This window comes from Lissotriton helveticus, chromosome 7 (assembly GCF_964261635.1).
Source record: "Lissotriton helveticus chromosome 7, aLisHel1.1, whole genome shotgun sequence".
Lineage (NCBI taxonomy): Eukaryota > Metazoa > Chordata > Amphibia > Caudata > Salamandridae > Lissotriton > Lissotriton helveticus.
Genome location: NC_136068.1, coordinates 164,978,412 through 165,001,020, shown reverse-complemented (window position 1 = coordinate 165,001,020; position 22,609 = coordinate 164,978,412). Strand labels below are relative to the sequence as shown.

Sequence of the window (22,609 nt, the reverse complement as noted above, 5' to 3'; positions counted from 1 at the left end):
GCTTTGATTGCCCTAAGTTGGCAGGGTATGCCCAGACGTGGGCCCCTTGCTCGCTTTGACACTGGATTCAAGTTAGCCTGGCTGATGAGGGGTGTTACCCCGAAACCGGTTGCAGGATGCATCTTTCTGGTCCAGGAAAGACATGGCTTGGCAGTTCGGTCTGAACTGTTCCCTTGAGGCACAGGGTCAAGACTGATTTGCATATAGCTTTGCCTGAACTAGGGTGGCTAAGTGAGCTAAAGTACGATGATGGATTCAACCGGGATCTGTGACTGGGGGTGATTGATTGTAAAGTTTCAACGCTCGGTCTATCATCTACTTGTGTTTGCATAGCTTGGACTTGTACCTAGAGAAAATCAAAACATCTGTAAAAGTGATGCGACTATTGTGATGTATATACACAAGCAGAACCTTCCTCCCTATTCTTTGTAACTACTTTGCCATCCAGGATTTGCATATATATATTTATTTAAAGGCAACTTCTTGCTTTTCTTCTCTTCTCTTTTTTTTTCCCTTTCTCTTCTGTCTCTCATTTACCTCTTTCGTTCAGATGCAGATTGCTCTTTTATTTATCCATTGATGTCTCTCTATGATGCACTACTGCATTATGCTTTTATAGTAACTGGATCATGTACTGATTTCTTTTGTTATCTGGTTTATGGAAACCTTTAAAATAAAACTGAAATAATACAAATATATTACTTGGCCTACCTTTCAATTCTCAGTCACTGTGTGTATATAGGTCTGTAGCATTATCCAGTACAAGGCTGCAATTGTACTTCTGCATTATTCGCTTGAGTTATGGTCCTCAAAACATGGCCCCTACAGTACAGGCCCAATTGAAGTCATTGGTACTAAATAGATGATTTTAGCCTGGTTTTTGTACATCAATATTGCAATATTGGTTATTCAGCTGTTTTGTCCCAATGCTGTTTGATTGCTAGAAGTGTGGTTATTTAAAGTAAAAGTTTCTATGAAAGTGAAACCCTCCTATACCAAATGTTAGTCTTTAAAATCTTTTGAGAGTGGGATCCTTTTCTAAATGAATTGGCTACTGTGACAGATTGCCCCTTTTGACATAGTTAGCCCCTGCCTTTTACTTGGAAATTGATGTGGTTTTGATTGTAGTGCACAGGGTCCATGCCGACCAGGTTCCCCTTGCTGGTGCTTCTTCGCTGAAACTATTCCACAATTGGCCCTTTCAGACCCCTGTAACTTCCTAGTAAATGGCACCTAGGGCATTGAGACTGAAGACGGTCCACTAGGGGCCCCTCAACATGGCCTGGTGCAGACAAAACGACAAAGTCGACATGGAACACTTCCTGTGTGCCATGCCAACTAGCACTGCCTCAGTTATAGGTAAGCCACTGGTCTAGCAGGTCTCACAGCCTTAAGGCAGGGTGCACTGTACCCCCGGTGTGAGCGTACCTGCATGAGCAGGTATGCCCCTACAATATTTAAGTCCATTCTTCGATATTGTAAGTGCCAGGGAAGCCATAGAAAGTACATGGGCTGGAAACCCAACAACTAGTTCCCCAAGCACCATGAGTGCTTGGTACCAAACTACTCCTCTCAGTAAACAAACACTAATCCCAGTATGGGATATATTGAACCATGTACTCGGAGGGCACCTCAGAGGTGCCCTTGAAAATCTACCAACCCTGGTGCAGTCACAGACTGGATGTAGGCAGCCTGCCACTACCAGACATGTTTCTGGACCCCTAGGCAAGATCCTCTGCCATCTTGGACCAGAAACAATGCACATCCTGGGCAGAGATGTCACAACGCCTCCTCCAGGATGGACACAGTGGAAAGCTTCAATGGCCTGCCACCTTTGTAATGCGACCCCCAGCCTCTGCTGCTAGCAGCAAATGGCAGCCCTCGGTTTAACACCCCCACTTTGATCGAGAAAACTTAGAAGAATAGGAGGTGTGCAAACCTCTGTGCACCTCCAACCCTAAGGTGAGGTAGGCTAGGTGATGCACATATTTCAGCCCCCGCCATCTTGAAGTTGGGGAGACCCTTCCAATCAGGGCTAGGACTATGCCCCCTCCCACAGGAGGGTGGCATAATTGAGGGTGTAGTCACCTCAGGTAAGGTGCCCATTAGCCCTACCTGGTACTCCTCTAAAAACCCTCTAAATTTAGTTTTTAGGTGTCGTGTTTCCCCCAGACCTGGAAACTAGTATCTGCCCACCTAAGAAGAATGACTACGAAGACTTGGCCCCATCCCTATTGGCCTGTCTCCAGCTTCAAAGACCCTGCAAAGAAGAGGACGTCTGTCCTGCAGCCAGTGACTTCTAGAACCCAAGGAAGACTGCCTACTCTTCGAAGAAGTCCAGAAACTCCCAAGGACCCTGGGCTCTGTCCCCAAGAAACCTACACAGAGGACTCTGATGCCCGCCGAAACTGCAAGTCCGGCCCACTTTGCACCCAACGCCTCCAGCCTGTGTCCAGGTAGCCCACCAATCCAGAACAGGTTTCCCAGTGATCCTGACCTCCGGTCTAGTGTTGGCTGGCCCTTTCTGGACTCCACAATGACCCCTGCAGCCTGAATCCAGAAGCACCCCCTGACTGCGACCGGCTCTGGTAAGAAGAATCAAATGTCTAAAGGCACCCCTGCATCTGAGGCCCCAGGACCGTAGTGAGCTGAACAGACTATGCGCCTTGACCGCCTACATCTCTGCTAACCTCTGCCGTCGCTGGTCTCCCTGCTGCAGTCTTCAGCGAGACGCCTGAAGCAAATTTGTTGAAAGCAAGTTCTCTATTCAAAAGCATTGACATGCTGCATTGGTGCCCTGCATCTGGCTGCCCCTGTGCCGCTGGTGGTGTACGTATGGGGCGGCTTTGTGGGGTCCACCTGTGCTTGCTCTAACACCCAAAGCTTGGCCCCTGCAACCGATTTACCTGCTTGCAAGCAGTGTGGCTTTTGACCTCTGCACCCGGCAGCTCCTGTGCTGAAGGTGGTGCAGTTTTGGTACTCCCCTAATCCTTGTCCCTTGCTAACCTTTGGTCCCGAAGACTAGAACTGTAAGTCAGATACTTACCTGCATAACTGCATTATTGTTTTCCTTTATAGGATGACATTTAACTCTTTGAAAATTGCACTTTTTAAAGTCTTAAGTATTCTTCCTGCAAAACGTAGTTACCTTATGGTGAAGATCTTGGTCTTAAAATAAAACTCAAACAAGCCTATTTTTATAAAAATGTGTGTGGATCTCCTTTTTGAGTCGTGTGTCCCTTATTGGTTCCGTGTTGTGCAATAAATGTCTTGCACTCCTTTTTGTTAGGCCTATGCACATTTGGGGAGTCTCTGGGCTCTGTGCACAGTATGACACCTAGTTGGCATACCATATACAGAGCCATCTTCCCACAGCTACTAAAGAAAACTCACTTCTTATTATAGTGTGCTATGAATTTCTTCCAGTGGGGAGGATCATATCTTTCACCTCTTTGTAAGTTTTGTAAAAGTGTAGCATATGCTGTGATATAAGTTAAAAAAAATAATAATAATTTGCTCAGTTGTTTTGGGCAACACAAGAAGTGATTTGCCCCATTTTTGAGAACGCCTTGAATTAAAACCTGTAAAGCAACCATGAAGCTCTGCAAGTTCGCGTCAGCTAAAGCTGTACACAGACTTTACGTTTTTATTTTTTTCATGGATAGTGTTCAGGTGCTTGGTGAAATAGCGTAAGCGCAGGAGGAAGACACGTGGTTTTCCAGTCTAATAAGGTATGTTTTTTATGAAGCAATGTATTGAAATAAAATCAGAAGGAATTTGAGCTGTAAAAATGTGCTTTCGATCATAATAGGTATTCTGGACTTATCCAGAACACGGCCCAGGAGCAGGCTTTCAGGACTCTCTGGCACTAAAGACTTTTGTCAATGTGCCAAACCGAGACAGAAAGCCATTTGGACTGCAACTTCCCAAAAACTCACTGATCACTGTTTGAGCGACGTGTTTAAGATTGCAATCTGTAAACTCTTGGTGATGAACATGATTTAATAAAGAGAATTACATTTTTTTAAAGTTGCAATCAACCCTGTGAAACAAAACAGGGAATCTCTTTGCCTCTGCTGTCACATTGTATTATGGAGGCAGGCACCAAGGCAAATAAGCTGTTAGGATTCCACTGAAAGTGCACCACAAAAAGGTGGCACGCTGTCACTGCAGCTTGAGTGTCTGCCATATATTGCCGTATTATACCTCAAATTGTACTTTGTTTTCCCTTGTAACATGCACACGTCACTTTTTCCTCCTGTATTGCTACCTCATGTATTTTGTTTGCTCACAACTGTCACTTTTGCCTCATGTAACTTAATGTTTGCTTTTGTAACATGCTGACTTGTAATTTCCTCCTCATGTATCATTATTCTTATTGTGAAGCGCTCTGACGCCTTCGGGTAAAGTCCGCGCTATATAAAAACGCATAAATAAATAAAAACTAGGGCAGTCCTCTTGGAGATTGAAAGGGGGTCCCAGAATCCCCCCCCCCCCCTCCAGACAATCCCTTGCAGGCAGGTGCAGTCACTCTCTGCACCCACCTGCACGGGGTTCTCTAAACCCTCTTGAAAGTGCAGGTGGGCTACCTCCTGCACTATAAAACACGGAGTGTCTTTAAAGCTGCCGCTCCCTATTTAACTTGAATGTGCTGCTGCCAGGGCAGCTCGAGTTCATAGCTTCCCTGAGGGCAGCACATTCAACATAACAGGGCAAACTTTGCTCCAAGGCGCACCTTTAAACCGGTGCGCCAACAGGCAAACCGGAAACGTGTGCCCTTATTACAATACAGCCCCAGAATTGCAAGCAAAATTCTATCCAAGTGCATACTGTGTGAATATAAACTATTATTAAAATCAGCAATATAGAGTCCATGACGTTTACTTAAAATTTGTATAACAAATAATATTGTAAAATACTGGTAAAATTATAAAGCTTTCTTTGAATCAATATTTATAATCCCACCTTCATCCCTTTGCCTAATTAAACTAATCTTAAAACCGAAGTAAAGAGCCTAATTCAAGTTTCAAAGATGGTTCCTGCCCCCATCATTTGTCTGAACCATAAAACCAAAGTTCGGTATAATAGCAGCGTTTGTTATCCTCATCTGTGTGTACAGGCAGGCTGATAAGGCAACCGAGTGAAGGCTGAATGTGCCTCCCGATAGCCTTCACTATCAGGTGTCTAGTTTTAAAAAAATGTATAGGTTTTCTATGTTTCTCCAAGTGCCAGCTGTGCTAGGGTCCAAAATCCACAGCTATGCACATTGCGAAAAAGAGTCAGTTTTCACTAGAAAAATTTGATATGTCCATGTTGCGTTTTGGGACGTTTCCTGTTGCAGGCACTAGGCCTGCCCACACAAGTGAGGTACCATTTTTATCGAGAGACTTGGGGGAACACATGATTGTAGAATAACTGTTATTACCTATCTACTGTCAATGCATTTCTGCCTTCCAGAAGTAAGACCATGTGTAAAAAAGAAGTCACTTTGAAAAATGTCATAGAATCCACATGCTAGTATGGGTACCCACAATATGCGAGATGTGCAAATAACTACTGCTTCTAAATTCTATGTTTTGTTCCCTTTTTGGAAACACCTAGGTGTCATTGATAACTATTTTTCACTCTTTATCTTACCAAATGAATTGCTATATACACAATGAAAAACCATTGCAACTATAAGGGTCCAGTGGATGTAACGGTATATTGCTTTAAAAAATCTGTCATACTTAAAAGAAGTTACAGGTGAAAACGTTGGCACAAATGGCTGTTTTTTTATCAACTCATTTTCAATATTTCTCATTATCAACTGCTAGTTTCTATAAAAAAACTTGAAGGATCTACACAAATGACCCCTTGCTGAATTCAGAATTGTGTAGCTTTACGGGATCTATTATTGCTTTCACACCCATTTCTACAACTAACTGGAAGGAGGTTGAAAGTACAGAAAGTAGCAAAAATAGGTTATGTCCCAGTAAAATGGCAAAACTGTGTAGAACATTTTGGTTTTCTGACAAAAGTCTGCCTGTCTCTGAAAGTTGGGAAGATGGTGATTTTAGCAGCACAAACCCTTTGTTGATACCTTTTCCAGACTTTCTTCTGCAGCACTTTTCCCCCATTTTTCTCCCAAAAAACAAAATTGAGCTATACTTTGACTAATTTCTGGTCCCCTCCAGGGGCATCCACACCCTGGGTACCTTTAAAATCTCATGATGTTGGAAGAAAAGAACGCAAATGTGGCGTGACTACATTATGTGGCCAAAAAGTTACAGGCCTAAGCTCGAACTGACCCAAATAACCAAAAAAAAAGGCTTAGCACAGGGGAGGCTTAGCAGCGAAAGGGTTAAAAGGAGAGAAAGGGGCTATGATATGGCAGCCAGAGCTCATGTATAGGTGGTTTAGCGCATGTTGTACATGAGCTTGGCTCCCAAAATAACGCTGGGCTAGAAATGATCTGATGCCAGTCCTGCAGTTGCGGACCTCCCAAGACTGTGGAAAAAGCAGAGGTACAGGACACCCAAAGCAAGAGTCGCTGCTGTGGAAATGCTTGGCTACTGCCTTTTAGCGGTTCTCTCTCTCGTGCTCTCCTCAATCAGAAATAAAATGCCAAGCAGGATCCTGTTCCGTTGTCCCTCTTGCACATATGTAAATACGATATGTAAAATGCAAGCCAGCGATTTTTAAACTTTAATTTTAACAAAGGCTGCAACTGAAGAAACCCGAGTCTAACCATTTCACTGATACTTCTCTATTGCAGCTTTATGTTCTCTAATGGTGTTGTCTGAGCTTGCAGGACTTGTTTGTTTTAATTGTATTTCTGGACTATTCCTCCCGTAGAAAAGTTGATGTTTTGTGGTTGCTGTCCCTTTCCTGTTGTAAATCTGGAGACGTGCTTTTTCATTATTCATTGATTCTAATTACAAGTTTAATTTTTAAGGTACTTTTACCCATTTCCTGTTGGACCTATGCTTTATCAAGTCGAACTATCTATTGGAGGCCAGCAGTTTCATGGGAAAGGAAGGACAAGACAGGCTGCCAAGCATGATGCAGCTGCTAAAGCCCTGAAACTCTTGCAGAATGAGCCCATGCCTGACAAACCAGAGGTAAGGGCTGACCCATCACTCACAGGCATCTTGGCTTTCAATTTCTAAATATCCTTTAAAAAAGAAAAAAAAGGTTCTGAGTCCACACTCTGTGTAATGTGTTAGTCAAGCAAAATCTAAACCTTTCGACAAAAGGAACAGATTTTGTCCAATAACAAAATTATTTACTTATAAATTTTTGTCACGACCAGCTCTTCATACAAGCTCCAAATTAAAGATTTCTGAGCTCCCAGTTCAACTTTAAAGTAAATGATCTCCTCTCTAGGGCCTTTAATTAATTTGTAAGGTCTCGCCTAGCTGTCAGCTTGCGAAATACCTCCTCTCTGGACCTTACCCAAAAAGTTTAGTAAGCTTAGAACCAACCCACTCCTTTCCGTTGGCTTGCTTGTCACTTTTCATGTGCTTGCTTCTTACTCAGTGGCTTTCCTTCTACTTGTTATGTTTCACTCTACCCTGGTGCATTGGTTCTGTACTATTGTTTTTATTGGATGACTTGTATTCTTCTACTCAGGTTCAGGGAAGTGTTTTTTCTTGCCCTCTGAGTTTGCACATATTTTCTAGCTCTACCTTGTCAGCTTTAACCCAAACAGCCCCTGTGTGCATTCCATGTTACCTTTGCCCCCACATCTCCCAGCTTGCCTATTGCTTTCCCTGCCTTTACCTTTCTTTCCCCTGGGAACAACCTCCAGTGCCTCTTTTGCCCCCTTGCTCCCACTCCTTCCCCACCTTTTCCTTTATTTGTCCCCCTCCCTTCGCAGTCATTTCATTAAAATTTTTTGGAAGGCATGGCAGCTGCCATTTGCTGCCAAGTTACTCTGCATTGCAAGAAGCGCCTTCGCAGAGCAAATTTAAATACATTTTTTTATTTGACATTCCAAGTGCTGTCCATCAAAAAATGGCTTCTCATTTCACTGGCTCATGTATGGGCACTCGTAGGCTTATTGCACCTTTTTAAAAAACTTTTTTTTGCTTATTTTACAGTTTGATAAATAGATTAGACCAATTGGCTTTGCCTGTGCTTTTGGAGTCCAAGTAGTCCTTTCAGTAAGACAGTTTGATATTTACTCTTGCAGCGAGTTGACGGTCCTGAGGCGAAAAGCCGGGACTGGTGTTCTGCTTTGTTGTGAATGTGAGAATCGCCGATTTTTAACTATCACTGCACTGCATTTAATTTCGTTTCGGACACCTAGTGTGTTTTAATACTTCCTGACTGCTAGGAACCACTTGCCATTCTCGAACTTTCGCTTGCCTGATTAGGCATTTTAGCCCCATTGCAGCTGAGTAGTGGCTGCCAGGGGTGTGACGGGCTTTGGCGTCCGCCATCTTGGGGGTGAATTTTACGAGCGGTCCAGTGCTCGGCACCTCCCTCACCCACAACTACAAAATCCCTCATTTCTACCCGCACTGCTGACTACGAGCGCTGTGTGTTGACGGTCCTGAGGCGAAAAGCCGGGACTGGTGTTCTGCTTTGTTGTGAATGTGAGAATCACCGATTTTTAACTCACTGCACTGAATTTCGTTTCTGACACCTAGTGTGTTTTTAATACTTCCTGACTGCTAGGAACCACTTGCCATTCTCGAGCACTTTCGCTTACCTGATTAGGCATTTTAGCCCCATTGCAGCTGAGTAGACGCTGCCAGGGGTGTGACGGGCTTTGCCGTCCGCCATCTTGGGGGTGAATTTTACGAGCGGTCCAGTGCTCGGCCCCTCCCTCACCCACAACTATAAAATGGCCCCCCCTCACAGGGAGCGCAGCGGGCGCGCCGGCGGCGCGCCGAAGACGCGCCAAAGCCAAGTCCGTCTGCGCCCGTCCGCGCCAGTTCCACGCCTAGCACCGGAAATTATGGCATTTTCAAAAAATTCAAAATCTTCAATACTCAAGCACACAGTTGCTCGAGCTGAACCAATGCCCTTGTGAATCTATGCACAGAGCAAATACAGTAGGTCTCTCTCCATCATTTAGCTGCGCCTCCTGTGGCCTGCAAATACTCAAGAATTCTCCTCTCCAACCCCATAAACCACACGACCTGCCATGAGCAAATGCCCTACCACTAACACTCATCTGCTGACCAATAATAACCACAAGGGTGAATCAAGCCGCCCGGTGTGTGGAAAAAGATTTTTGAAGTGCATATTGTTGAACACGAGATCCATGGTCAAACACAAACATGAAATTTCAGCTCTGATCACAGACCATGCTGTTGATCTAATGTTTCTAACAGAAACTTGGGCATCTGATGCTTCAGGACCGGACTGGAATGACGCAGTTCCTGAAGGATACCGTGTAGAATTTGTAAATAGACTAGGAGCAGTGGGTGGTGGTTTTGGGATTATTTATAAATCCCATTTAAAAGTATTTTCACTACCCGAACACGGTCTAGAAGCGGAAGCCATGAGCTTTAAAATTAAAGACCATAATTGCCTAATATTTGCAGGCCTGCTTATGTACCGCCCCCCCCCTGGTTTGAGAGCACCGTTTATCAGAGCACTACACACTTTTCTAGAATCTACATCTGATTCCACCACATATACCATCTTGGGTGATTTTAATTTTCATTTAGAAGCAAACAATGACTCTGACTCGATCACTCTAATTGACAATCTTCTTAGCTTCGGTATGACTCAGCTAGTCTCAAACCCCACTCATATTGCAGGACATACCCTTGATGGCATCTTCACAAACAATTACCATATTAAAGCTATCTCGACTGAAGCAGTTCCCTGGTCTGACCATAGTGCTATCTTTTTTTAATATGCCTCTGACTAACCTACCAAATCATCGAAGAGGCCTCATACTTCCTGAAAAAACATGCCCTTGGAACAAGCTTGAACCCGCCCTTTTGGCTGACTCACTTGCAAAGGATCCCCCTGTTCTCGAAACCGGTAACACTAACATGGGAGCGATGAAATTTCAAAATTGGATCAGGCAAGCAGTCGATCAGCTGGCTCCTGTAGAAATAAAAAAAGCCAGAAGGCGATTTGCAACTGCGCCGTGGTATTCCACAGAGGTGAAACACATAAAACAAAAATGCCGACGACTTGAGCGGTCGTGGCGTTCGGATTACAGTGTTCAAAACAAATTAGTATACATCAAAGCCCTGCAGGAATATAAGACCGCAATAGTTCAGGCCAAATCAGCCTATTTTACAAATAAAATTCAGGCAGCTTCTAACACTGCTAGAGAACTATTTAAAACTGTCACTCATTTGACTAAGAGCCCCCGCGACACTATCTTTAGCCCCGACCAGAACTTTGTGACTAACATTGCGACCTTCTTCCAACAAAAGGTTCAGACAGTTTACGATTATCTTAGTTCATCTGCACCAATTACACTTAGTGAAAATAATGATATTGCCCCCCTGACTGGTTCCAGCTATTCCTGTTTCCCCCTATTAGAAAAGTCACAGGTGGCAGATCTAATCACACAGATGAAGTCAGGGTCCCCATTGGATCCCTGCCCGCCACGAATATTGCACATGATTCCACAGACAGTGGCAGCTGTCCTGACCCCCTTGATAAACAACATTACACCTCTGGTGATTTCCGTAGTAGCTGAAAGAAAGCCTGCATTCGACGTATCCTTAGGAAGGATTCGTTGGATCCTACCGAACTTAAGCACTACCGGCCAATATCCTGCCTACCCTTGCCAGCCAAGATACTGGAAAAAGCCACAAACCAAGAAATAATGCGGTATGTTGACCACAACAAGCTCCTAGACCCCTCTCAGCATGGCTTCCGCCCCTCCCACTCAACAGTCTGCCTTGATCATGGCAACCGAAAACATTCAAAGGACAATGGACGAGGGTGGCAGAACGGCCCTGATCTTATTAGACCTTACAGCGGCGTTCGACACCGTGAACCATTCGATTCTGCTAAACAGATTAAGAACTCTTGGTTTCGCTGGTACTGCTCTAACTCTTTTAACATCTTTTCTGGACTCCCGAATTCAACAAGTGCACTGGGAAGGCTTTAAATCTGACGAATTCTCCCTCCCAGGTGGGGTCCCTCAGGGCTCGGCGCTATCACCCACTTTGTTCAACCTATATGTTACCCCCCTAGCTGCCTTAATTCAATCTCACGGCTTGCAATTAGTGTCGTACGCTGACGACACTCAAATTGTAGTGTTAGTATCCCAGTCTATTGAAGCCACTGCAGAGTGTTTTAAGAACTGTCTTCTCAGTGTAAAAAACTGGATGAGCTGTAACTTTCTAAAATTAAATACGGACAAGACCGAGATAATCGAGTTCGGTCAGAAACCATCGGTCTGGAACAACCTCTGGTGGCACCCGGAGGCGGGCTCTTTTCCTAGCCCTGCAGAAAATGTTAGGAATCTTGGCTTCCTGGTTGATAAAGAGCTTTCCTGCAAAGCGCAGATAAACCAGGTAACTTCCACCTGCTTCTATACCATCAAGGGCCTTAGGAAAGTTTTACCTTGCATCCCTCCAACGTTAAAAAAACTGTAATGGGTGCCCTGGTAATGTCCTGAGTGGATTATTGCAACTCACTCTACTTGGGCACAAGAGAAAAACAACTGAACAAACTGCAGGCAATTCAAAATGCCGCAGCCAGGGTTCTGTTGAACTTACCCTACCGCCACCCAACGTCCAAAGCCATCAAGGAACTTCACTGGCTTCCAGTCATGTGCAGAATACAGTTTAAGGCCCTCTGTCTGGTCCACAAATCCTTGCACGGTATGGGACCTGACGACTTTCCCAAACTTCTCCCTCGATATGTGCCGTCGCGTACGCTAAGATCAGCCAATCATGATTTAATTTGCCAGCCAAAAATAAGAAGAATGCGATGGGGTGGCAGGTCTTTTTCCTATCAAGCTTCCAGACTATGGAACTCTCTGCCCCCTGCACTGCGCTCACAAAAGTCTAAATTATGTTTTAGAAAGGCACTGAAAACCTGGCTTTTTTCTTCGCATTAAGATCGGCTCTCACCGCTCTCTTTAGTCATTATAGCGCCAAGACGCCGCGGCATTCGAGCGCTTTATAAGTACTTCAGTCAGTCAGCGAAGTGACTCGTGGGAGCAAATAATAATGCAGTATATAGTCTTTTTTTTTTTTTTTTTTAAAGTTCGATATTTAAACACACAACTAAATAGAATATGTTCGCCATGCACAATATTGAATCTATACATGCATCTGCTTCTGTATGGCTTTGCTTCCCATGCACAACCTAGATGTTGAAATGCATTTTTTTCAGCAACACTGATTTCCATGAGCTGTCCATAGCAGCTCTCCTGAGGCCTTCCACTGCACTTCCTTCCACTGGGGAGTTCTTCAAGGCATAAACTGCGTCTTGAGGTGGAATATGGAAATAGAAACGTGCATAGTCCATGCTGCTTTACTCATGGAAGGCTTGCTGGTATGAAGTTAAACTTGTAATTCCTGATCATGGGTTATGCTGTTGTTTCAGGAGCCATCACATAACATGCACAGATACTCCGGTCAAGTGGAAATCTGAACCTAGCTGAACTTAGCATGTAACATATTCTGCTTCGGACCTACATGCCCTAAAAGAGATGCTGATCTTGCAAGAGTCATTTCACCGTCCCCAGCACTCCAATTCTTTCAGAAAGAAGACAACATGGCCTCACTGTGTGTCATGGCGCAGTACATGCCCTAAATAACAATCCAGCGCAAGACCTCCCTACGTTTAAAGAGAGAAAAGGAAACATTTTAATATTTTAGTTCTGCGTAGAGAACAAATGTCTCATTAAGAAAAATGTATTTGAGCATTGAACTGAAACTACTGTACTATACATTGCTTTATTCTTTGTTCCCATCCGCTCCATGTGTGGAGGCGTAACTTAAAGACCTGTGCTGGACCTCAGAATCTTTTGATTTGGAACCTGCATAAAGAATAGCCCATTAAAGGTGTTAATTAGTTAATTTCTTTGAGGAATAATTAGTAAACCCTTAGGCATACTTGTTTTAGTTGCAGGTATTTTGCCACAATGCTTGCCATTAATGATTCGCGGTGGTGAGAGGAATGACAATGTTCTTGTCACAATGTTACCATGCCATTCTTGCTGGCAGAGCATTTAAGTATAGTGAGGTGGTTATTTTTTTGGGTCAGCACCTCAACCAGTAATATTTACCTTGTTAATTATGCATGCCACTCAATATCGAACCTTATCCTCTCTTTACCAAACGGTAAGTCATGTATGTGTATGATATTTGTGTCGGGGGGGGGGGCCTTGCCAAAAGGCAGCAGAACTCTGTATATGGTAAAATCCAAAGTTGCAGTCAGTGATTGATAGGGGTGGTAGCTGAATTTTGGGAGTAGAAGTGTACCGTTAATGCATTGTGAATGATCTGGCCTTTTTTAAAGAGGGTCTTCAACTCTTTCATAAATTGCAGCTCCATTTAGCGGTCCTGATGGCTACAAGGATGCTGCTTCAGATCCTGGTAATATAGATGGAAAAGCCTGCTGCCTTTTTTTTTTTTTAACTTAGCTTCCAGAGTGATAGTGTCCTGGATGCTGGAGTGCAGAGGGCCACAGGAGATTCTTAGCTTCTTTGCTCGATAAGTGGAGGCGGTGATTGCGATGGGTTTGTAAATGTGGCAGCTGGTTCTGAAGAGGTTGTGGGTTGGCAAGGGACGTTAATGGAGGATGGGGGTGAGGTGGTCATATTTCCTCTGGCCCAGGCTAAGATGTGCTGCAGTGAGTAGGATGTCCTTAAGGAGTGCATATATGAAGTCCTAGAGACCCTGGAGATGGACGTTACCACCATCCAGATAAGCTAGTATCAGAGTGCTTGAACAGAACCTCTGAAGTTGCTTCCTGGAAAAAGAGCAAGTGTTTAACTTTTGTTTAAAAGAGAAAATGTTACCAGACCGCCTTTTTGTTTTCGGCAGTGTGTTCCTTTAGTGTGAGATTGCTGTCAAGGTGAATCAAAGTCACTTGGCATTCAGTGAAAGAGACAGTTCAAAGCAGTGTCGAGGTTCATCTCATTGAGCTAAGTTTGTACTGTTTCTCAGGAACATGGTATAGGGTTGCCAGTGCCTTGAGACCCTCTGGGTGAGTAGTGCGCTATATAAATGCTTGAACTTGAAAGAGTTTTTTTTTTCATATACGTGATAAGTCACTGATGTACAGTTAGTCTAGTGCAAACTAGATTCTTCTATTCACAAGATGTGTTCAGATAGTTTATTACATAAGGGTCTTAGTTCAATATATCTGCTAAGTGCACAAAAGGCCTTTTTTGTTGTATTGTAAAAGAATCTCATTTGTATTTGACTAATTGTACATCAGTTACTTCATGTGACATAGCCTAAGCCTGGGTCCCCTCTGCATTTCCCTGAGTTTCCTGGTCCGAAAGCTACCCCTGCCCAACTCAAAGAAGCTATGCACCTCATATTTGGGTGGTCTATCCACTCTGAAGTGCCTTTGGGTTCCATGGGTCTGGGAGGTGCCCCTACTGGAACTCTGCCGGCAGGTTCACCCTCGGCACCAGTCCGGCCCTCTGGATCCGTTCTCAGATCAGGGCCGACTCCAGCTGTGAATCCACAAACTTTACCGGTGTTTAGCCCAGTGGTGCGATTCCCATAATCATTCCTGACTTCGATACGGAGCCGAACTGATGTTGCTGGACATTGACACCGGTGCAGACTGGACCATGATGACTGTCCGGGTTGGAGACCATGCCTCCTTTCCTTGACAGGCCCTGTATGGATTTTGGCTGGAGTGGATATGAGGATCCTTACAGCTACCCTGAACCCCATGAAGAACCTTTTGCCCAATTAAATGATAACTGGTATGAGGAGCTGGTGGATGCCAATTGCCTCGACACCTTACCACACACTGGCCTGGTCTCGCCTAATGTGGCTGTGCAGTAAGGGGCATCCTTTGCTATGATCGTGCAGAGGCAGCTGAGTTCCTTAACTTCCAGCTACCCATGGCGGAAGCCAAGCCAATGTCTTGACTGAGGTGTTTACCACACAGAAGCCCTACTGCCCTTCAGTGAAGCCCACTCTGATGTTTTGTTTTGGCTGGGGCCTGGCCCTGCACCACCTTGCACATGATTGCACTTCGTCTCTCCCCTGTTTATAGGGAACCAGGTTACCTCACCCAGCACCTCACCCCTGAGAGGTGCAGTCCGTCACTTCTAAAATGAATCCAGGTGCTTTCTCTACCACTTCTCCAGACAGGGACTCCAAGAGGCTGGATACCTGTGGGAAGATTTCTCTTCTGCCAGCCTTCTGGTTGGTGAAAGCCTCATATCACTTGGCCCGATATAGCCGCACTGTGTGGGAAGCTTGCGTACGCTCTCCTATGGTCTCAGGAGAGGCTTGAGCCATCTTGAACCAGGCGATCGCCGATTATAGGGACTCAACCAAGTTTGTTATCAGATGCAGGCTGGGCCCGACAGTATGGCAGGGCCATTGCTTCATCTGTGGCCCCGCCACCATGCCTGGCTGAGGTCAACTGATTTTTTGGGGTATTTATGTCCAAGCATTTCCTATGGACATGCACTTAGATGACACTCCCCTATTTGGCGACCCGGAGAGTAGAGTCACCACCGGGTTGTTGGGGCTTGTTATGGGCCCTTGCCAGCCACACTAAGTTGCATCTTCCATAGCTAAGGTAGGAACTACCAACTGTGTCCTTTCCAGCAGAGCCTTCATGGCTAACATGCTTACCAAGATTTCCGTTGCTGCGGATGCGGCCACCCCCAGGTAGCTGCAGGCTCAAAACATCTTTAGTATGCCTTTGCAATATCATGGAGGCCGGGTCAGATGCAGTCCCCAATGGCAAGCCACAACTTCAGACAAATGGGTGCTCCAAATTGTCAGAGTTAAGCCTTTTCACTCCTAGTGACCCCACCGCCCATGCCACCATCGGCAGGTGGTCTGAGAGATGACCAACTCTACTGTTTGCAGGCTCTTTTGACCAAATGTGTCACAGAGGGAGCGCCGGCAGCAGTAGTAGATAGTGGTTGCTATTCCCTCTACTTTCTGGTGTCCATGAAGGATGGAGGTCTCTGCCCTATCTTAGATCTGCGCCCTCTCAATGTCTTCCTGAGTAAGGAGAAATTCAAGACGCTAACACTTGCTCAGTGTCTGCATAAGGCCCTGGAAACTATTTGGTAGTGTTGGACCTGCAGGTCACCTATTTTCATATTCCCGTTCTGCAAAACCATCTGCTTTCCCTGCAGTTGATGGTGGGACAAAGGCATTTCCAGTTTGCTGTGCTCCCCTGTGGTCTTACCAGTACCCCTCAGGTGTTAACAAGGGTGATGGCGATTGTTCTTGCACATCTGGGGAGGGCAGGATTACCAGTCTTTCTCTACCTCGATGACTGGCTGGTAGAGGCAGCTCGCCACAGGCAGTCTTCACCCACCTCAACACTACCACCATGTGGTACTGCAACGAGTAGGGTGAAGTTGGCCATGGACCCTGTGCCAGGAAGTTCTGTGCCTCTGGACTTGGCTAGGACATCTGAAAGAAACACGTTGGTGATAGATTTCTTAACTTAGAACTACCTGGATCTGGAAAATGTTCGTCAGCAGTACCCCTGCGCGTCGGTAGGCGTCGTGGTGCGGCTCCTCGTACATCGCTGGTGTCGTAGTCACCGAGATAACTTCACTGGAGCTACTTAGACCCGCCCACGCTTGCTGACGTCAGTTCTTTCTTTTTCCGCGCAAGCAAGCGCAGATCCGGAGAGGGCGGAACCCCCAGTCAATTTTTGACTGAGTTTTTTAGGACTCTTATCTTTTTTGAGTCTTGGACTCCTGGTGTGTAGGGATACCCAGTTTTAAATCCTGCACGTCTTGTCCCCGCATGATGTCTGTGACGGACCCGCACTGTGTGTGTATCTTCTGCCCGGGGTACGACCACAGCTCCGAGTTGTGCCGCGAATGCTGGGCCCGGTCTCCGAAAACTTAGCAGGAGCAGTCTCGGAAGTTGCTCGGGGCCCGAGCGTCTGCTCCGCGCCGTTGAAGGTCCTGTGGGAGGCCGTGGGACCGGTTGCGGAGCTACCATCACCATCGTTTGACGAAGTCTTCGCACTCTGAGTTAGGTAAGGCGAAGCACAAGAAGTCGAAGAAGCGCGTCGCTCTTCGCTTTTTCCTAGCCTGTCGCGCGATGGGGCTGAGGATGAGGCTGCCCCCTACGCAGTTGCCGATGGCCTACCCGCCCTTTCCGGGTCCATCGGCGACTCCGGCTCAGTTTGCAGACTGCTGCATTTTCGCTGCGCTAAAAAACTTAACAGATCAAACTCCTTCAATGGAGAAGTCGTGGGGACTGGAAATGTATTTATACCAGCCAAAAAGCACGAGAGTTAACTTGCCTGTTTCTTTTGACGATTATTCACTTTAAACAAAAGTTACAGAACAACGATCGATTTGATATTTACGTATAAATTGTATTCTATAATTCTTGAATCTTTGGAAACACCATTCAGGGGTCAACTATTAAACTTATGATCTGATAGTCTTGAAGATGACTATGGACACATGTTTAGAGACTGAAACATCGACACTTGCACTCTCTTGTGGAAAATAATGTACAATGAGAAGAAGTGTTTACAATAGTGACATTGAAGGATTATACAATTGTATTTATTTTCCTCTTGTTACATTGTTTGTATAACTGTGTAGTACCCTTGATAAATTTCAAAAGATAAAACTTTTTTCTAAATATACCCGTGTTTTGAATATTTATTGTTTTTTGATTGGTTCATTGGTTCTTCTGTCCTCGCAAGGAACAAAAATATATCTTAGATAAAAGACATTTGAATAATATCTCTGGCGAGTTTTTCAATAATTCTTGCAGAGTATTCTAAATAAATCCCTTGAAGGCGCTTTTTGCCCGTTTATCTGATTTGCCCAAGCCCTCAAGGGTAGATTGGGTTTCCCATTACATTCAATCGCTGCCTGGCCCACCGGCGTTACCGGAGGTTCATGGTAGGCCACGAGCACTTTCAATTCACCGTGCTCCCTTGTGGCCTTACCAGTGCCCCTCTGGTGTTCACAAAAGGGATGGCGGTGGTCGCAGCTCATCTGTGCAGATCAGGGGTTTCAGTCTTCTCTTATCTCGACGGCTGGCTGTTGAAGGCGGGCTTGCCCCAGGCAGTTGTCTCCCTCCTCCAGACTACGGCCGACCTCCTGCATTTGCTGGGGTTCTCCATCAACGTGCTGAAGTCGCCCCTGATTCCCTCTCAGACGCTCATTTTCGTTGGAGCGGTTCTGGACACGGCGCAGTTTCGGGTTTATCCTCCCAAACAGCGAGTCCAGGACATTCGGGCTATGATTCCGATCTTTCGGCCCTTGTCCTGGGTTTCGGTCAGGATGACCTTGAGGCTGCTGGGCATCATGGCCTCCTGCATCCTGCTGACCAATCATGCCAAATGGCATATGCGGGCTCTGCAGTGGGACCTGAATTTCCAGGGGGCTCAGCATCAAGGGGACCTGTCAGAGTACGACCAGATCTCGGAGGGCACTGCTCAACAGTTGCAGTGTTGGCTCACGAACTAGCGTTGGGTCAGCTGCAGATCCCTCTCCCTTCCCCAACCGGAGCAGACCGTGGTGACTGATGTGTCCCTCCTGGGATGGGGCGGCCACATGGGAGAGGCGGTGATCAAAGGCCTCTGGTCTCCGGCGGAGTCCAGACTCCATATCTACCTTCTGGAGCTCCGGGCGATCCTACTTGCACTGAAAGCAATCCTTTCCTCTGTCAAAGGGAGAGTGGTGCAGGTGTTCACAGAAAACACCACCACTATGTGGTAGTGCAACAAACAAGGTGGGATGGGGTCGTGGACCCTATGTCAGGAGGCTCTGCGTCTCTGGACATGGCTGGAACGTCAAGGAATTTCCTTGACGGTTCAACACTTGGCAGGTTCTTTGAACGCCAGGGCGGACTAACTCGGCTACATGATGGATCACGAATAGAGTCATTACTTGCAGGTGGCACAAGGTCTCTTTCAACAGTGGGGAGAGCCTTGGTTAGATCTATTAGCCACCGAAGAGAGCGCGCAATGTCATCACTTCTGTGCGTTGGAATTTCCAAGGTGGCACTCTCTTTGCGACGCTTTTCGTCACGAGTGGAACTGCAGTCTATTGTACGCCTTTCTGCCTATACCACATTTGCCCAGAGTGCTGAAGAAGATCAGGCGCGACCGGGCCCAGGTTATTCTTGTGGCCCCGGACTGGGCTAGAAGAGTTTGGTATCCCTAGCTACTCCGTATAAGCACGGATTCTCCCATCAGACTGCCTCTTCGGGAGGATCTTCTGTCGCAGCAGCAGGGGGTGGTCCTCCACTCAAACCTGCCCAGTCTCCACCTACATTCGTGGAGATTGAGCGGTGACAGTTGATTTCTTTTGACTTACCTCCTGAAGTCTGTGATATCATTTTGGCAGCCAGGCGTCCCTCCACTAAATCGGTATACGATTGCAGGTGGAACAAATTTGTGGCATGGTGCACAACAAAGACTGTGGATCCCCTTTCTGCCCCTCTTTCAGAAGTACTACTGTTCCTTCTTTCTCTGGACCAGCAGTGCTCTGCTCTGGGCACTATTAAGGGCTATCTTTCTGCAATTTCGGCCTTTCTCAGCCTCCCTGATCAGCCTTCTCTTTTCAAGTCCCCTGTTGTAAATAGATTTCTCAAGGGCATTTCTCACCTTTTCCCTCCTATTCCGTTTGTGATGTCGCAGTGGGACTTGAATCTAGTTCTTACTTATTTGATGTGTGCTCCTTTTGAGCCGCTTCACAACTGTCCTCTTCGTTTATTGACTTTGAAGACTGCTTTCCTGGTTGCCACCCAAAATGTGCGCTCTCATTTTACCTGAATCGCACACAACAGTTCCAGGTGGATGACCAGCTCTTTGCCCGGGCTGTACACAAGAAGACTATCTCCCACTAGGTTGTCTTGTGTATCAAGGCCTGTTATTCTCTGGCTAAAAAGGAACCTCCGGTAGGGTTGCACCCCCATTCTACCAGGGCGACAGCAGCTACTACTGCATTGGGACGTGGTGTCCCCCTGCAAGACATCTGTCAGGCAGCCACATGGGCCTCGCTGCACACTTTTACTATGCATTATTGCTTGACAATCAAGTCCGGAGAGACGGATTCTTGGCCATTCTGTTCTCCGTGACTTTCTGGTTCTTTGTTTGCAGACCCTCCACCGGGGTTTGGTATTGCTGGTATATGTATTCTAAGGTAAGTAATCTATCACTAACTTGTTTCTTTCAGATGAACATGTTACTTCCCTTCGGTAACAATATATCTGTAGGAAACATTAGTTAGTGATAGATTTCTTACCGCTCCACCCATCCTCCCCGTTCTGCGAACTGATTTCTAGGGTTAAGGTCATCCCTTTCAGGGCCCTAGTTTCAATGCACCAGTGGTCAGTATCTTGCATGGCTCTGCGTTCCTGGCGCAGAAAGTCGTGTACAGACTGACATCAGTGCGCGTGGGCGCGTCTAAGTAGCTCCAGCAACGCCATCTCGGCGACTACGACGCCAGCGACATACGCGGAGCTGCACGACGACGCCTACCGACGCGCAGGGGTACTGCTGACGAAAACTTTACGGATCCAGTCTGATGCCTGGGGGTAATTCTAAGGTAAGGAATATATCACTAACTAATGTTTCTTACAGATATATCGTTACCGAAGGTCAGTTACTTGTTCGTCAGGACATTTGAATGATCTCTAAATGCCAGGGTAGACTAACTCAGCTGTCCGTGCCTCACAGACCACGAATAGTGTCTGCATCCGTAGGTTCCTTAAAAGTCTCTCGATCTTCCTCCCCAAGTCTGTGAGGTTATCTTGGCAGCCATGTACCCATGAACAAAAACCGTACATGCCTGCCATTTGGACACGTTTGTGGCGTGGTGCTCTGAGCAACAAGTTGACCCACTTTCTTCACTTTTGTCCGAAGTGATATTTGTTCCGTTCTTAGCCCAGCAAGGCCATGCTCTGGGAACAATTAAGAGGCATATTTTGGTCATCCCAGCTTTTTTGCGGTTGCTGGATCATCCCTTGTGTCTGTCACCATTGTGGCACGTTTTCTGAAGTGTCCTTTGCACTTTTTCCCAAACATCATGTTCTCGACTGTCTTTACTCTCCCTCACCCCTCCAAGGAGAAAGACTCCACCGTCTTGACCCTAAAAGAACACAGGTATATGATCAGCTCTTTGTAGTGTTCACTGGAACAAAGCATTGTAAAACAGTGAAAAAATGGGCCATCTCCAGGTAGCTTTTACTCTGCATAAAGATCTTTTCTGCATTAGCCAAGAAGCACATTCCACCAGTCCCAAAGCTGCTACTGCGTTAACTTGTGGAGGTACTATCCTAGACACCGGTCAGGCTGCTACATGATCATCCTTGCACATTTTTACCAAACACTACTGCAATGAAAGTCCGGTCTGTCATGATTGATACTTTGCCCATTCAGCCCTCCAGGACTCTTTTGTAGGAGACAGTTTGCAGTCCCTCCTCTGGGAATATATTGCTTTTGCATCTCTTCTAAGGTAAGTAACCTGCGCTAGAAGTTTCTATCAGATGAACAAGTTACTTTCCTTTGGTCCCACCTTATCTGGTAGATAATCTTAGCTAGTTGCGGATTTCTTACCAATCCTCCGATCCCCTCTGTTCTGCAAAGTGGCCTTTTCCACCTAAAAAGTTCCTTGTAGGCCCTTAGAATCTGCGCACTGGTTAAAAACATTCTGTCGTGGCTCCTCTCTTCTGGCATAGAATTTGTCTCAAGGTGACGTCAGCGTGCTGGGGTGTCACCTGTATAGGCATCGCACAAGTCTTCAGATGCTTCCTACTGGCTTGCAGGGGTACTGCTCAAGATTTTTCCTATCCAGTCGGACGCCTGAGAAATATTCTACGGTAAGGAGGAAAATATGGCCAGTAAAGTTTCTACCAAATTAGGCCTTACCAAAGGTAAGTAACTTTTTCATTTTCTAGTTTGTCGGTTTGTGGTAGTTAGTAGAATGTGTATGAGGTTGGAAATGTGTGTGGTGAAGGTGCTCTGCAAGTATTTGGGTCACCTAGGTCTCTGAGGTTGTGAGGGATTGGCTGCATGGGGTGCCATGTGAGGTTTCAGCGGAACAGGAGTTCTGGCCTGAACGGGCATTGCTGTTGTTTGTGTTGGCCCAAGGCTTGGGATTCCCTGAGAAGTTAATTGAAGAAGGCTGAAGGCACAAAGATGTTACTTCGTGTAAAGTGGATGATCGAAATGCAGTGTTGCCACTTCTTTTGGAAATGGAAATTGAAGTCCCCGTGCTTCGCTACTTATTTTGATCATGATTTTAGTCAGAAACTTGATGTTACTTTCTTTACAGATGAATGCATCAAAATGCAGTGGTGTTACTTCCTGTGGAGATGGATGATGGAGAATTCATTTTTTATTGAGAGATGTCATATGTAATCCTATGTTCTGCAAAAACTGTTGTAATTGTTTTTCCAGAAATTGCATTTGCAGTCCTAGGTGAGGGACAGGTTTACCACTTGAAGCAGTTGAAGGAAGAAGGGTTTCTGTGTTTTTTTAA

At 45.8% G+C, this 22,609-nt stretch overlaps 1 protein-coding gene across 4 annotated transcripts in view; it reads left to right on the top strand.

The window, feature by feature from the left end:
* STAU1 (staufen double-stranded RNA binding protein 1) overlaps positions 1-22,609 on the top strand; it is a 383,483-nt gene that overhangs the window by 132,956 nt on the left and 227,918 nt on the right. For all 4 annotated transcript variants that reach the window (XM_078651853.1, XM_078651856.1, XM_078651855.1 and 1 more), the window contains one exon: positions 6,938-7,103. In XM_078651853.1, coding sequence (XP_078507979.1) covers positions 6,938-7,103 — 166 coding nt within the window. The remainder of the gene's footprint in view (positions 1-6,937; positions 7,104-22,609) is intronic.